General features: G+C 36.9%; 3 protein-coding genes and 1 non-coding gene across 4 annotated transcripts; 1 reads left to right on the top strand and 3 right to left on the bottom strand.

The window, feature by feature from the left end:
• Nucleotides 1,841–5,350, bottom strand: LOC18769251 (fatty acyl-CoA reductase 2). Its single transcript, XM_007204748.2, has 9 exons — nucleotides 4,684–5,350; nucleotides 4,459–4,562; nucleotides 4,130–4,329; nucleotides 3,919–4,019; nucleotides 3,588–3,795; nucleotides 3,196–3,357; nucleotides 2,991–3,072; nucleotides 2,385–2,782; nucleotides 1,841–2,281 (listed from the first exon to the last, which is right to left on the bottom strand). The coding sequence occupies exons 1-9, from the start codon at nucleotides 5,060–5,062 to the stop codon at nucleotides 2,116–2,118; spliced, it is 1,800 nt and encodes a 599-aa protein (XP_007204810.1). The 5' UTR covers nucleotides 5,063–5,350; the 3' UTR covers nucleotides 1,841–2,115.
• Nucleotides 6,244–6,315, top strand: TRNAG-UCC. The gene has a single exon. It is a non-coding gene; the product is annotated as a tRNA-Gly (tRNA).
• On the bottom strand, nucleotides 6,908–10,673 carry LOC18771810 (histone-lysine N-methyltransferase ATXR4). Its single transcript, XM_007204246.2, has 7 exons — nucleotides 10,137–10,673; nucleotides 9,886–9,941; nucleotides 9,344–9,470; nucleotides 8,819–8,888; nucleotides 8,527–8,706; nucleotides 8,039–8,110; nucleotides 6,908–7,200 (listed from the first exon to the last, which is right to left on the bottom strand). Exons 1-7 carry the CDS (start codon nucleotides 10,506–10,508, stop codon nucleotides 7,082–7,084), a joined length of 996 nt encoding a protein of 331 aa, XP_007204308.2. The 5' UTR covers nucleotides 10,509–10,673; the 3' UTR covers nucleotides 6,908–7,081.
• LOC18771324 lies at nucleotides 10,965–14,864 on the bottom strand. Its single transcript, XM_007202026.2, has 3 exons — nucleotides 14,257–14,864; nucleotides 13,386–13,730; nucleotides 10,965–11,865 (listed from the first exon to the last, which is right to left on the bottom strand). Exons 1-3 carry the CDS (start codon nucleotides 14,488–14,490, stop codon nucleotides 11,341–11,343), a joined length of 1,104 nt encoding a protein of 367 aa, XP_007202088.1. The 5' UTR covers nucleotides 14,491–14,864; the 3' UTR covers nucleotides 10,965–11,340.

Below are 15,941 nucleotides of genomic sequence, written 5' to 3' on the forward strand. Positions count from 1 at the left end.
GGGTAAATAAATATTATTATTCTTGTACTTAATTATTGTGGCATTTAATCATTTTTATAGTTAACCCCGATATCATTTGTCTGAGCTGCTTTGTTTTTTGGACATTTGACTGGCAAGGAGAAATGTCTGCTACACACAAGAGAACCTTCCAGCCCCAAAAGCCAAAATTTTAAGCCGAATATTCGTCATTGTGCATGAATTCAATTTAAAAATGAAGTTTCTTTAGCGAACAAAAATTGTATTTTGTATTAACATAAACAAATTAACTTATCAAAAAGTTCAATTAAGCACTTTAATTACAAGTTCAAATTCAAATTATTCATTTGAAACTTCTCCTTAATTTTCTTTAGTTTTTAGCTTTATTTTGCAAGCGACTTGTAGCTAAGTAGTTAAAAATAGTTACTATTACATTCGAGAGGTCATGCGTTTCTCCCTCAACATCGCTTGTATTCTCTATTTTCCTAATATAGGATAACTCTTATGTTCTTTACAAGAATGATTCAATATAATTTGGGGAGAAGAAAGAGTTAGAAGGAAAAGGATTATAAAAAAAAAACTCTGCTGATGTTGATTTTGTATTTTTCAACAAAATAGCTGAAACATCATGGAAAGGGGCTGTCAACTACTTATTTAGTTATGAGTCAAACTAAAAAATTTTGCCACCGCGTTATCCATAAAGAAGGACAAGCAATATCAAACTTATGTTTAAATCTAAACCACTCAAAGAAGAAAAATAAAGAAGAGGTGTATGTGTATACGGTATGGGTGGCCAACAATTGCAGAAATGTTTCTTCTTCTAGGATGGCCTACCAAGCTTTATGGGGAGCTCTTCAAAGTTGACCAACAATGGGTTTCATTTAAAAACACTTTGATTAAGAGAGTGTTCATCCTTTATTACATTTGAAAAAATCTTCAAATCACATGTATTTTAACCCATTATAAAACAAAGTCCAAGTTGAGGATTTTTTTAATTCTTTTTTGGATGGTGATGGTGTTGAAATTTCAAATCTAATCAAATACATCCAAAATTATCAGATTAAAATTAATTACTTTTTAACCCATGAGTAGGACTTTTTCTCATATATTATAAATAAAAATTACAAGTATTCAATGAGAGACAGAGCAAAGAGAATTGTCGAGCCTAGTAGCACGGGCTTGTAATTAAGCATGACATTAAAGTGATTGATTGCCATAGAAACCTTCTTAGGTGAGGCATAGTAGTCTTGGGCTGTTCACTTTGGCATTGGTAGGTAAAGTTGCACAAAACACACCCCTACCCTCGTGGTTAGTAGGGTCTCCCAACCAGAAAGGTTGGGTAGCAACCAGACAGAGCAAAGAGAATTCAGGGAGTATTTGCAGAGAACATGTAGGATAAAGTGGCCAATAAAACCCTTCTATAAATACCAAGTTAAACTTGGTTGGTTTACCATTGCTTTCAAGACTTAAAGTTGTTAACATGTGGACCAACAATTTAATGTTCTAAAAATACTCCTCCTAACTCATGCGCTTGAGGGCCCAAAACTTAGAATTCTAACCTAATACTGAAAGGATGCAAGATTTTGATCTAATGGCATTTACAGTCTATTTTGTTGGAGGAGAATTTGAAATCAGATTTTATGGACACCATTTGTTGAATAATTTGTACTTCAACTTTTTGATACAGGCGATATTGGAGAGGAGAAATTGAACCTAGAACCTCGAGTGCATGAGTAAATGCTCATAACCACTTGAGTTACAAGCCCCTTATTTATACTTCAACTTTACTACCTCAACCATATCCTATGTTCAAGATCGAACCTTTTAATTAATTTCTTGGATCCAGTTGCCATAAGTGGAGCTCTTGATTTTTATTCCATGCAGATATACCAAACAACCTCAGGTTCTATGAAGATTTACAAGAACTGATGAGAAAACCCAAGACCATGGATGCTAGAAGTTTAATGAAATAAGTTACACCACTAGGAGAGAGGCAACACTTCTTTTTTGCACCTCATCTCCCACCAGATTTTCAGGCTAAGAAGGAAAAAAGAAGAAGAGAAAGTAATATTGGCTTATTACAAATTAGTTGTAGGACTCTTTGAGATGTATTGGGGTAACAAAAGACAGCAAATTGTTTCAGCTACACACCCCTCTGCCTTTCAAAACATGCCTCTTAAGACCTGGAATATGGACATTTGTAATATAGTCTTTCCAATCTATGCTCCCCACATCAAATCCAAACTTCCTCTTTTCTTCTTCAGACATCCTCTCCATTAGTCTCTGAGTATTGCTGTTGTCAAACCTGCAGCAAGTGATTTATTTTAAAATATAAATTTATATATCTAATTCATGCTTGATCTTAGTTTTAGTGAAGAGTCACAATGCTATTGCTCAATGCATCATACCTTCCACCATAAAAAGTATATGGCTCATAAATGGCAGCCAAGTACTTTGCTTGCTCAACTGATTTTCTGCAGATCATTTCAAGTTTCCGAGACAGTTTCCCATTTGAGGAATTTAACGCTGTTAACTGGCTTCGTTGAAGGGCATCTCTCCAAATGTGAGCAGAGAAATCTTCCATTGAGCTGAAGAGCTTCATCGATGGAACTTGGATTGGCCTGCCTTTCGAGTCCACGCATGGTGAGGAGCTGTAATGCTCATAGAGCAGTGTACTTAGTTCTTGGAAATTTAAGGGGTTTGCAACTGAGGAAGTAATCTGGTAGATATTGATGTCTTTTTTCTGTGCCATTCCATGATTCGCAATGGCCGCCAAGGTTGCATTAGCAACCATGTCAGCTGGAACCTGCAAGTAGTCATGCCAAGAGTCCAGCAACTATTCAGGGAATGAATATGTGATACATACATAGATGCATATATGGATGCTGCATACTTTTTCTGCTACATATTTGGTCATTTCTTCCTAAAATTCTTCTCCAATCTATTGCTCAAAATGTCATGTATACATACAATGCATAAGGGTCAAATGAAATAGATAAAAGATTAATAATTACCACATCAAGTACCCCATTTGGATCTACTAGGAAACCTGTGAGCTGCCCTTTTCCATAGTACAAAACAATTGGATCCATCATCCTGGGAAAATAGGGACAATAGAGGTTTAATTCAAAGCTTTATGTGAAACACTGAAAGCAATTTCTTTGGTGAGATATGTTATAGCAATTTCAATTTCAAGGTAACTTCACACTTGAGATATACCTATTTCCTTCCATCCATCCGGCAAATGGTTCTTTGCAAGTGCTTTCGATGACACTAGGTCGGATAATAACCACTGGTATGTCACCTCTCATTTTATCAATCAGCATTTCTCCCATGGCCTTGGTGAACACATATGTATCTTGCCATCCGTATTTTCTGGCCCTGATTAGATGATAGTTTTGTCATGTCAAAGACATCAGATCCCAGTTTTGTCCATTAATGTGAAAACCAATTCTTTCTGATGGGAAACAAAGACCTTATCAATTTTACAAGTCTAGAAGTAACAGAAATGAATGAAATGGTTCAGTGTTCATCTTCTTGGAAACCAAATAAAGCATCAAGGAAAGGAAAATTGCAAAAGGAAGGGAAGAAAAAAAAGTCAAGCCGCTTACCTTTCTAAACCCAGCTCTTTCATCTTTTGAGCCACCTCATTGTTTGCATAAGCTCCTTTGGAATTCAAAGCCAGATTTATTTCATTTTCAACATCCAGGGGATAAAATCCGGGTGGGGTTTCAGATATGTAATTTTCCCCTGCTATGCTTTCTCCAATATAAAATGGCTTCTCCATAATTCTTCCTTGCCTTTGTCCATTAACATATGCTGCAAGTGAGAGGGCAAAGATTTTTAATTAAAATTAGAATTGGCAAAAGCAATTTTATAGAAGGCAATCACCTATAGATATCGGTTTCTAATACTCCATGATTCTCCACACATTTTACTTACCTGTTGATACTTGCAGGAAGAGCTTAAGTTTCTTGCACTTTTTTGCAAAGGCCATAAGGTGGCAAGGTCCTTTTGTGTTTATATCTATAGCCACATCATATCTGCGGAACAGAATGGTATGAAAATCTATCACAATCAGAAGTCTTATAGAGAAGTTCATAACACATTTAGTGTAGAAATGGGAACTTCCAGAGGTAAAAGCCCATATAACCTTTCATGAAATGTTGTGTTAGCTGCAGAATTTACAATGACGTCAACTTCTTTAGCAATCAAACCAGCTATATCATGTTCTAGCCCAAGATCTGAATCACTGACATTTCCTACCACAGGAACTAGCTTGCTCAACATGAAGGCTTGATAAGATTTTCCATAAGTTTGTCTGAGACACTTGAAAAGCTCAGCATTTATGATCTGCACCGCAACCGAACACCAAAATTCAAAGTAAGGGCCAGGAAGTAGAAATAATGAATGGATTTGAGCAGGTTAGAAACTCAACATCAAATAGAAACATATGAAACACAACACCACAGAGAAACATACTTCACTTTTTAATCTTTCCATTGCAGCTTCCTTGTTTTTCGCCTTGATCAAGAGAAATATCTTCCCCACATCGGGCTGTGTCCTTAATATCTTCTCAATAAGAACTGGACAGTTTTAACAAAATGGAAAAATAAGATTCACATAACACATCAAGGTCTTTATCATATTTTTTCTAATTTCATGGCAAATGAGCATTTGAAGAATGATAAAGATACAAGTGTATACCTTTTGCTAGAAACCCAGTTGCACCAGTTATGAAAAACCCTTTTCCTCTAAGAAATTTTACAATCCCAATGCCATCATGCATCTCCACCAAAGAAGTAGATGGTGGTGATCCACCAAAAGACACCAAATCCTTCACTGCAATATTATTCTCTTTCTGGCTCTTCTGATCATTTGGAGACAAAACCAGGTTTCCTGCATCCTTCACAGCTTTAGAAGAAAACCCAATAGTCTTGATGGCATTGCCACCAGACCCTTGGCACAAAATTACACTCTTTTTTCTCCTCAACAAGCACCAGCCCCTCTTGTGATCAGACACTCTCAAGATTTTATCTGGTGCAATTGTTGGTGATGAAAAAGAATTGAGGAAAACAGCTTCCATCACTGCCAACAAAACTGGAAAATACGAAAGACAAAGTTAATCATATGAAAAAGAACAGAAAAAAAAAAGGTTTAACAAACTAAAGTTGTTGCAGTTAAAAATGCATGGTTGGGTTGACACCTTAGCTAAACACTTCCTGAACCAAATATAAAAAAGGCAAGTAAACTACTTGGGCTCTGTAACATAAGAAAGATGGGTTGGTTTGGTCTGGTTTTGAACTTGGTTTCAAGAGAGTGAGGCAAAGACCATTTTGAAGGAGGGAGATAGCAGTTAGGTGAATATATGGAAATGGTGTTGGTGCTTATATAGGGAGATTTTATTTTGGGATAAAAGGGCACTCTTTATGCCAACCCCTTTCACACTTTTTTACCAACGGCAAAGTTGGCGGGAACTCTCTTGTCATCTTCACTATGTTTGATTAGTGTTCTTGGGTGAGGTACGTTTTTTATGTGCCTATATAATTTAACCCCCAAAATGAAGGGCAAAAAAGGGCGTGGGGCAATGAACAATGGGCTGGGGTTAGTCGGGTCCATCACTAAATTTTGGTGGCCAAGCCCGTCAGTTTTGACCTACGTTACTATGTCAATTATTTTCTATTTTGAAACTGTTATTTGTACTCTAAAAAAGTTATCGTACTTAAGTTCGTAAATTTCAACCTACTTACTATATGATTTTTTTTTTTAATTTAGAAAAATGTTATTTGCACTTTGAAAAAATAATCATATACTTTTTTTCTTTTATCAATTTAATGCAAAAAGAAATATTTAGATATATGAATATTTATTAATGCAACCAGTGGCGAAGCCACTCTTAGAGGAAGGGTGACCTTGGCAACCCCATTTTAAAACTCTACTCTATATTCATATTGCAAATAGTAACTTAAAGAGGCTTTGTTAATTTTGAGTATGACCCCGCTCCAATAAAATATACATGAATAACTTAACTATGTTTAGTTTTAACATGTAATTTTTAAATATTTATGTATTTTCTATACTAGTATTTTATACGTTGTCTTTGCCAACTTTGAAATTCTAGCTCCGCCCCTGCATGCAACCAGTTGACCTGATCTGTTTATAAAAATAAAAATAAAATAAAATGACCATGATTGTCATTCTTTTTCCAAGTATTAATTCCGACCTTTCTATTATAAATAAGTTGGTAGCGCTTAGTTACCAAGAACAGCGTTTGTAGTCCAACGGTTAGGATAATTGCCTTCCAAGCAATAGACCCGGGTTCGACTCCCGGCAGACGCAAACTTCAATCTTTTTGGCTTTCCATGTCTGCATGTGAGGTGTTCGATTAAATGCACAAACGAGTTTTTCCTTTTTATTCCTTCACATGTTTCATGGTGGGTAACACAACCAACTAACCGAGGAACATCCATGACGGCCTTGGTAGTCCTTCAATTTTTCTTTTATTTTAAAAATTCTATCAATTTTTCTTAAGAAATAAATTAATTGTTTTAAACTAATATATTTGTAAAAAATTGGTGAGGAAATAGGTCTGAGGGTGATAATAGCGCCACTCTAATGGGGTGGTATATATCAACATGTTTGTTGTGTTTAGGGTGGTATTTGTTAACATGTTTGTATGAAACACAACGGAAGGACATAAAGTGCTGGATCATTATTGATCATGCTGCCATTGCATCAACTTCTCAATTTCATTTTTTTTGTTAATTCCTAAATCATGTTGATATTGCATCCCAATTTATCAATTTATGAGTTTCTTAATGCATATAAAATGAATTTTTGTATAGATTGGCCCAACAATCAGGGATCAACAAAATGAAACACAAATCAAAGACCCATAGACAAACCAAAAATAAAAAACACACAAATCAAATGCCCGAAAACCGAAAATCCGGTATTCTTACCTTCATAACTGAAGTTATAGCAAAATGTTCATTAAAAAACTAAATTTATCATCCAAAAGATTGGAAGAGGTCTCATATTTGAAACTCCCTCCTAAATTTAAAATTAATGGATTAATTAAAAGCCAGGTTCTCAAATAACACCCTTAATCACCAGTCAGACATCGATGACAATTGCACTGAAAACCAAACCCATGGGACAGGAAACTCTGCCGAGCATCATGATCCATGCTTGCATCGATATAGCAGATCCGGAGCTCTTCACCTGAAAATGAAACATACTCAATACTAATGTACTTTTCTGGTCCCCATTTAGTATCACTCAGCAAAGTCATATCTGCTTATAGACCAGCTGCCCTAGCCCAAAGTCATATATAATAAGCTAATAGCCTATAAATCAACGGTCATTCATCTAAAAAAGTGGTTTGAGAAAATGGTTCTGAAAATTATTAAGAGCTTTACTGGCTAAGCTCTTCTCATGTAGTTTTATCAATAACTAATGTGCCACTTACTAATGGTATACGGTTACGACAAATCGTCTAGGACACATGTGTCTGAAGCAACAGCTTGGACACCTTACTTTCCACCAACTTCTTGATGTTGAATCAATACTCTTAGCATAGATGCATTATGACGGTCAATATAAAGATGGTGGCACTCGGACAAGTATTGCATTAATGAAAACATCATGTCTGCAGGGATGCCAAGGCTATTCATGAAAATATGACGCTCCTAAACCCTAAATCAATGCCCATAGTTGCTAACAATAAGATGGTGGGACAGGTATTTCACTTCATTTTATTGAGGGCGGTCACAACTATGCACATATTGCAGCTGCTTGTTTAAGAAGAGAATATTACAGTGAAGCCTAAATTACTTACTGTTGGACATAATTCTAGATATCCCTCGAATTGAGGTGATCACACCCACCAATTAAGGTGCAATGTCACCCTTCAAGATCAGCACATCATCCTCAACTCCAATGATTTCTAGAATTACCCTACAGTAATTTAATCATTCACTGTAACATTCCTTAGTAAACAACCAGCTGCAACATGTATATAACTGCAAATATTACTAAAACTACTGCACATTACACAAACCTTCATCCACATCACGAAGGGCCTTCAATCTTGCATCTGCATTCTCTATCCATATAATGTGGGCGTTTGGATCTGTAGTAAAAAAAAATAAAAAAATAAACATCCAGCTGATTCAAATTTCTCAAATGATCAGACATGAGATTGATGATAGAGGTGTCTAGGCGCAGTCAGAGATCCATAGTGCAGTTTCTCATAGCATGCAAACTACTTTATTCAATGTCTTATAACATGTCTAAATTAAGTTTCATTTAACTTCTCAATTAAATAATTTTATAAACATCTGGAAGATACTAACTGGAACTAAAACCTTCATTACTTTTGTGCTGAGCTGACTCCATGTAATAAGCTCAACATGCAAAGGCACATATTGGTTTGACTTTATTTCTTATATATCTATGTTCTCTCTATAAAATAAAGTATAATCTCACTTCCACGAAATTAAAATAAATGAGGGTGAAAAGTTTTACCAGAAGACAAGAAGAGCTTACCGCAATCATGATTATAGAAGGATGGGAGCATATAAACAGCATTCCCAACAGCAGCTTCAGATTCTATAGAGGCTGCTAATGATGACAGGAGATCATCATACAATGCACCGACCAACTCTATTCGAAATGCATTAATGCGAATCCGTGCCAGTACACCAATGTACCATTGTTTAGTTAAAACTTCTAATGTCAAAGAAAAGCATTCTCCCTACCCAATTGCTGCTGCTAAAGTACAAGTGAAATAAAATCTAAGATGGAAAGTAATATTAACTTTCAGGCAATTGGAGGATACATGACATCTGTTCACCAGTGATATTTGAGTTTTCAAAGGCACTCCTTAGCAAGCCAAAACCCTCTTCCATCTGAAAATTGTCACCTTAATGCATAAACCAATTAATATTTTTCTCAGGTAATACTTACTTCAGATTGACAAAACGCAGGGAAACTTTGGAGATCAAACGAACTGTAATCAGACAAAAATTTAAGCTTCTCAGTCTCTAAGAACTCAAACAAAATAATGCATTTGTCCCTACACTTGAAAATATTTCCTACTTTATTTAAGACAAAGAACCCAAGAAATTACTGTTGAAGGGAAAGCATGAAGGTTGAAATTGTTCTGGAAACATTACAAACACATGCCCAGTACAAGAACATGAATTTTGTTTACTAGGAGAAGAGGGAAGAACATGTTTTGAAGCTCCTTCTACTTAGTGGGACATTAGAAGAAGAAAAGTAAAATCAACAAAATCATGATACACTTTCATTTTTCGAATTCTAGTTTCATCATATGATAGAACAAATTAGCAAAGGTACTGACCTCTACAATCATCTCTGGAGATAAGCTAGCAGGTTGGAGTATGTCAAGAAGGTTGGCAAATGCAGCTCTTGACATGACCATACAAGCCAACCGCTTCACAAGTAATGGATATTTCAAACCACGAGACCTTTAGAAAGAGACCAGTACAAATAATACAATTAGTAAATATTTATCACCACCAAGTTGGAAGCATTTCTGACTTGACAGACTAATTTAAAAACCAGCATAACAAAATATGTCGAAAGCTATTTTTCATAGAAAATTGTTACGGGATTTGGGAGCACAAGAAAATACGGAAGTTGAACATTAGTAGTTTTCATTTCACATGAACTATATTTCCTTTTCATGTAAAAACAGTTTGGGGCTCATGCAAGGAAAAATAGGAGTACATAGAGTGCAACTAGGAGCAATGGTATGACTTGGCGGAGAAGTTCCCCACACAAAATGAAGAAGAGACCACATGAGAGGCATTGCTATAGAATGGCAGGAAACTGAGGAATTTACTCTTTCAACGAATGACGAAATGCAGGAAGCACACATACCGGCAATAGTCATCGTAAGCTGACCAATCTGCTCTCATCTCCATATCATGAAACCCCTATACATCATGCAGCAGAAGAAGAAGAAAGTTACATAAACCCAAAACATAATCTACTTATCAAAGAATAGCCCCTAACCAAAAAAATGTAAGTAAGCTCGGACTCAAACATCAAGGGAAGCCGAACAAAGCACTTCTTTCAGAAACAAAAGCTCGAACAGTTGGTGGGTAAAACCCACAATTTGAATTGCCTACCTTTGCTTGTCGTTGGCATTCGTCGCTGCAAAACGAAACACGTTGGGCTTGAGAGCTGTCTGTGGTTTTCAGCTTTCTGAGGCAGCAATAACAGACCTTGTGGATGGTTGACAGAGAAGGGTGAGAGAGAACGGGTTTGGCCGTGTGTATGAGCTCACCAGTCTCGATTTTCCGGGTCGCGAAGACGCCTCGACCGAATGACTCGGTGAGAGCGACTCGGATCGGAGGCGGTCCGGGTCGACCTGGGTTTTCATTGTCGGCTGTGGTGGCGGAGGAGAAGGAGGAGGAAGAGGAGAAGGAGAGTAACGGCTTGGTTTGGGAATTCAATGTTTTGAGGCGCGAAGCCCAACGACTATAACGAACCAGTCCCATTTTTCGCTCACTTGCAACTTTCAGCCTTCATGCTTATACTAGGCTACTTTAAATGAAACCCCAAAACAAACTAGCCTTTTTTTTTTTGGCTATACGATCTTGTTTAATTTGTTTGATAGACTAATGAATTTTGCTACGGTGAGTGGTCCACGCACATTTTAGCCACCACTAATATATTGTGAAATTTACATGCATCAATAATCAGGAATCACTCACGTGTGCGACTGACCGTAACATAATTCTAAACTCCTTTAACAATTATTCAAATTTGAAATATCTTTCAACATTAATAAGAGAAATACAACTACATAAAGGATTTCATTTGTTTTCCTTAAAACTAAGTATTTCATTTGTTATCTTTAATATGGTTATTTTATTCTTTTTAAGCTTTAGAATTTTCCCCTAAACTCTGTTTTGTCTTGTTGCATAACGCATAGCTAAGGGACATGATTCGAATTCAAACCAAAACTATGCCACCAAAAATCTCAAACACAAGAAATGTACATACAAATAGAGATTGTCTATATTTTAGACATAGATCTCTCATAAAATCTCAAATCTGCTTCACTTTACTTGTAAAAGTCAAAGGTGTACGATTATCTTAAGACCTTGTATCCAATGAGGAAGTTGACATCTCAGATCTTTCCTAAAATAAAATAAAAATAAAGATATACAAAAGAAAGAGCATATATGTTTGAGAATAACTGTATCTACACTTAAATCCTTTGTCTATCTCACATAAGGCATGCAAGGATATCATATAGCCATTTGGGAGGTCAAAATAGCCAAATCCTTTTTTATCAACTCATCAACATCATCATCATCATCATCATCAATGCAATGGTGATCTCCAATCAAAGTTTTTCTTAGGGTAATCTTTCTGTACTTCTTTAGGAGGAATGAAGCAATCCATGGACAAGCCAGGGACGTTGAATGCAAGATCATCAATGGTCCATGTTTCTTCCAACCGTGTGATCGCCGCCCCCATCTTTAGATTGTCCCCGAACCGTGTGATGATCACATTCGTCTGACCGGCGTGCGCGATCATCACGCCCTCCACCGTTCGATAGTCCTCAATTTTCGTTGACATTGTGGTCTCCCAGTAGGTAGGGTAGGCTCCAGGTGATTGGATCCTGGTTAAGTACGAGTCCTCTAAGTGCACAAGCAGCCCATTTCTTTGGCTGAAGTAGCCAAATATTACATGTTTGATCATCTCTGCTGTGCTATCACTTCGTTCAGTTAGGTCCGTTTGATCAGCTGACAATTTCAAGACAAAGCAATCAACGCCCGAGATTTGCTTTTCCCCCATGTACTGTGCGGGGGAAAATACAGCTGCTATTGCCATTGGATCTAGTCCCTACACCAAAAAAATTACAAAAGAAAAAAGATTTAACCATACAATTTGAACCTGAAATTTGTAGGAATTTTTGTAGCTTTCTCATATAATATGTCTGCAGCAGGATCTAATACAAAGTAGTGAGACTCACATGCATATAACCAATTACTTATTATAATTTTTCAACGAATTATTAAATACATTAACTTTGTGACCAGTTCAATACATCCAATAGTCTTCGTGTTCGTCAAGAATTGACACAGATGAAAAATGAATTCGTAACACCAAATAATTAAGAAAATTCAGAAGAGTTTCAATAAAAAGACTAATCAAATCCACCACCTTTTTCATGGCACCCAGAATCGATTCTAATAGGGTTTCTTTCCTTTCAATGTAACAAAAAGAAAGATAATTAATTTCCAAATGCCATTTAAACTTGGAGAACGGTGGGAAAAATGTATGCAACAAGATCCGGTATCTTGGCTGCTAAGATCACCTAAACATATTATTAAACAATAAATAGAAAAATAAGTAGAAAATAAACAAAGAGCAATAATAATTAAGTATGGGAAAGGACCGTTTTAACGTGGTGGTTGTTTATACAAGTTGAAAAGTACATTTGAGCTTAGCTAGCGTGGGTCCATTTTGTTGGGTCGTTTCAGATCTTTGCTTATAATTCTCGCTACGAATCTGTTAGATATGTACAACAACAGGATGCAAACGTAGAGGTGTACTTGTCAAAGTTACCCATCATGATGCTTGAGATATTTTCTAAGTTCTTGCTGGTGGTATGTACTTGTACAAAGTTCCACCGGTGAATTCGAAGTACGGAGCTTCTATAATGAGAGGTTATAATGAGGGGGTTTAATAACTAAAACAGTATAATGCATGAGTTGTTTTTTGCCGTTACTGTATGCGGGTAAATATTCTCTTACTAGGTTTATCTTACAAAGTCAAATGTTCGTATTGTTACAAATTGATTTAATTAGTGGTTCATATTCACAGTACGACAACAAATCGTTTACGGCCAGATATTGGCCAACTCTTACATGACTTGTAGCAATTTATTTCTACTGATTTCAATTAAGGTGACAAGTGCAGAGATGGCGGTACCGATACAGAAGTGTTTATTATTGTCACGCACACTATCCCACCTAACAATTGTACACTGTCACAAGCTCACACCTCAGAATATTAAAGAAGCCATAAAGGATGTCACCAGTAAATTTCAATGCCGCTGGGGGGGAAAAGTAGGACAAACAAACAAACAAAACATGCTGAAGACTCAAGTACCTAACAAGCAAAGCAACATCAAATTTATTGGTCCCCGGTCCCCGGTACCCTGGGACACTGTTTCCCAGTGCAACATTCTTTGGAAGCAAACTAAGATTTTGTTAAATTAATTTTGATCTAACGAAAATATTAATGACATAAATGACATGCTAGCCTTGTAGTAATTACAAATATATATTAAGATCCAGAGGTTAGAATTTTATTATTGTGTGTATGTAGACAACTCATTGAGAGAAATTAGAACTTGCCTGGAGAGCTCGCCGGAGAGGACGAACACCGCCTTTGGCAGCGTGCACGCCTAGCCACGGCGTGTGGCGCCAAGCGACATTGCCGTCGCTACCGGCTGCTACCTTGTGACCACCCAGAACTAGCTCAATCAGCCACTTATTAGGAACCATCTGCCACATTACAAAGCACCCTTTTTCCGAAAGTGTGGCGGTGCTCGAAGATGAGGCGCCGCCAGGGCCGGGTTCATCCACCATTGCCATGATCACTTTCCCGGTTGCAAAAATGTTCTTGACTTTGCCTTCCAGCTTGCGGCAACCAGTGGCAGCTGTGAAGTGTTGTATTATGTACTGTGCAGTAGAGGACACCTGCTTAAGAAAATAATTACGAAAGGAAAAAAGAAATTTAGAGGGACAATAAAGACTTTCCTCTGCATGAATTTAGGGTGGACATTTGACAACCTAAATCACCTTTTTTTGTAAGCCAGTTCAAGCACAAGATTAGTTTGAAAGTAAACATACATATAACTAGAGAATTAAGTACATAATCATGATTATTTTGAAGGCTGAATCTCATATTTAAAGGGTAAAGCTGCTTCCTTTTAACATGGTGGGACAAGCATGGCAACTTGCCAAAAAGGCTGAGCCAAACACAAAACTAAAAGAAGACCCATGACACCACTTTGCTCTCTTTACCCAATGGCCAGTCATTATCTTCTCCCAAAGTGAACCTTTTATTTTTATTTTTATACAAGCGATATTGGAGAAGGGGAATCGAACCTAAACCTCTGGCTTAATCGCTTGAACTACAAGACACTTGCAATCCGATAACTCTTTTTAGGCCAAACAATTCATATTAGTTAACAAAATGGAAGTGTTGTGAAAGTGGTAGTACCTCATTGAGGGGCAGTTTGGGGTGAGCAGAGACAGGGAAAAGAGGGCAACCAAGAACACTGAGAAGAACCTTGAAATCAGACCTCTTGTTGAAGAGCGCAAGGGAGGGGAGGTGGGTTTTGATCCAGTTCCTCCATGTCTGAGTGCTGCGCAGAATGCCTTTGCTTGATCGGTTTGTGGCCTCTTCTTCTTCGTTGATGTTGGGCTCTTCTGACAATGGTGCAAGCCTCCCCATGATCTCTAGTTTCTATGCTTCTGTTTTGTGTTTGTTTGCTCTGCTCTGCTCTGCTTTGCTTTGCTTTTTAGAGAGAGAGAGAGAGAGAGAGAGAGAGAGAGAGAGAGAGTTTGGTGGAAGCAAAGCATATAATGAAATGAGAGAACTTGGAAAGAAGTACTTGAAAAGAAAGAGAGGCAGAGTTTCCACTTGCAGTTTGGATGCGTGCTGCTCAGTTTTCTCCATAAAGGTCTATTAGTTTTTGTTAGAAGATTTTTTGGTACCCAGCTAAAAGCTTTTGTAATTCTGTTATGTACAAACATTGTAGTGGCTATTTGTAGTAAGAATAATAATTTACCAACTATACATACAAATCTAGATTCTAAATCAGAGGATGAGGATGGCTGCGATTATGCTTCATTGTCAATAAAGGAATTTACAGATTTACTCCTTTCAATATTTTGTTATCATCGGGTACCAACTAATTTGTCAATATCTTAAAAATAAGTAGCGGAGTCAGAAATTTTGTATTGATTCATATTTCATTTAATATTTGCTGATGCTAATTAAGTAACAAAACACAGAGAAACTTTGGTGTTACAGGTGGAATTAATATATCGTTCTCTTTAACTTACTTCTCACTTGACTAATTAACTGAAAAAAGTGAGATAAAAAGAAGAGTACATTACACCCGTGTAGGAAAAAAAGAAATTTATTTCTCCCTAAGACGGTCATAAGCTAGTCCACCTTTAAAGTACTTGAGTCCTTTCATAAGTGGAACCATGATGTTACCTGCTAATCACTTTTGAACAAAAGTAATTATCTATTAAGCTAAAAGTACTACTCCCCATGATGCTGCTAGGCTAGCAAGTTATTGAGAAGCAAATGCAAAGTTTAGGAAATGGCTATGCACGTGGAGTGGACAGTGCCTAGGACATAGTCCACCTCTCCAAACTCATACTTTAATTGGGTTGACATAAATTTTATATTAAAAAAAAAAAAAAAAACACTTCACATGCAGTTAAGCTTCTCATTGAGATCCATCTGCAACAATAAAAATGGCGAAGAGAAAAAGAAAACAAAACCAACGAAATTACAAAAATGGATTATTATTTTTATTATTATATTTATTATTATATATATGAAGGGAGGAAGATTTGCATGGCCTCTGCGCGTGAGGCATGTCTTTTGTCTTTCTGGTTGGAAATTGGTGTACGGAGGAGGAGAGAAGAGAAGAGGAGGAGGGAGCTTTCAAGGGAAGGGAGGCAAGGCAATGCAAGGTAACGTGTCGAAATCATGGCCTATTTGCAATTATGGCATTTCGGATGGGTTTGGTACAAATTGGGAAGCTCATGTCCCCTTGGTTTAGTGCTTCTGGTAGTTTTGGCAGAGCTATGAATGCATGTATATATTTGGATGGGAAATGATTCTACTTTGATTTTGGCATGGTTGGGTTGTAAACGTGCTCCACC

Source organism: Prunus persica, chromosome G7 (genome assembly GCF_000346465.2).
Source record: "Prunus persica cultivar Lovell chromosome G7, Prunus_persica_NCBIv2, whole genome shotgun sequence".
Lineage (NCBI taxonomy): Eukaryota > Viridiplantae > Streptophyta > Magnoliopsida > Rosales > Rosaceae > Prunus > Prunus persica.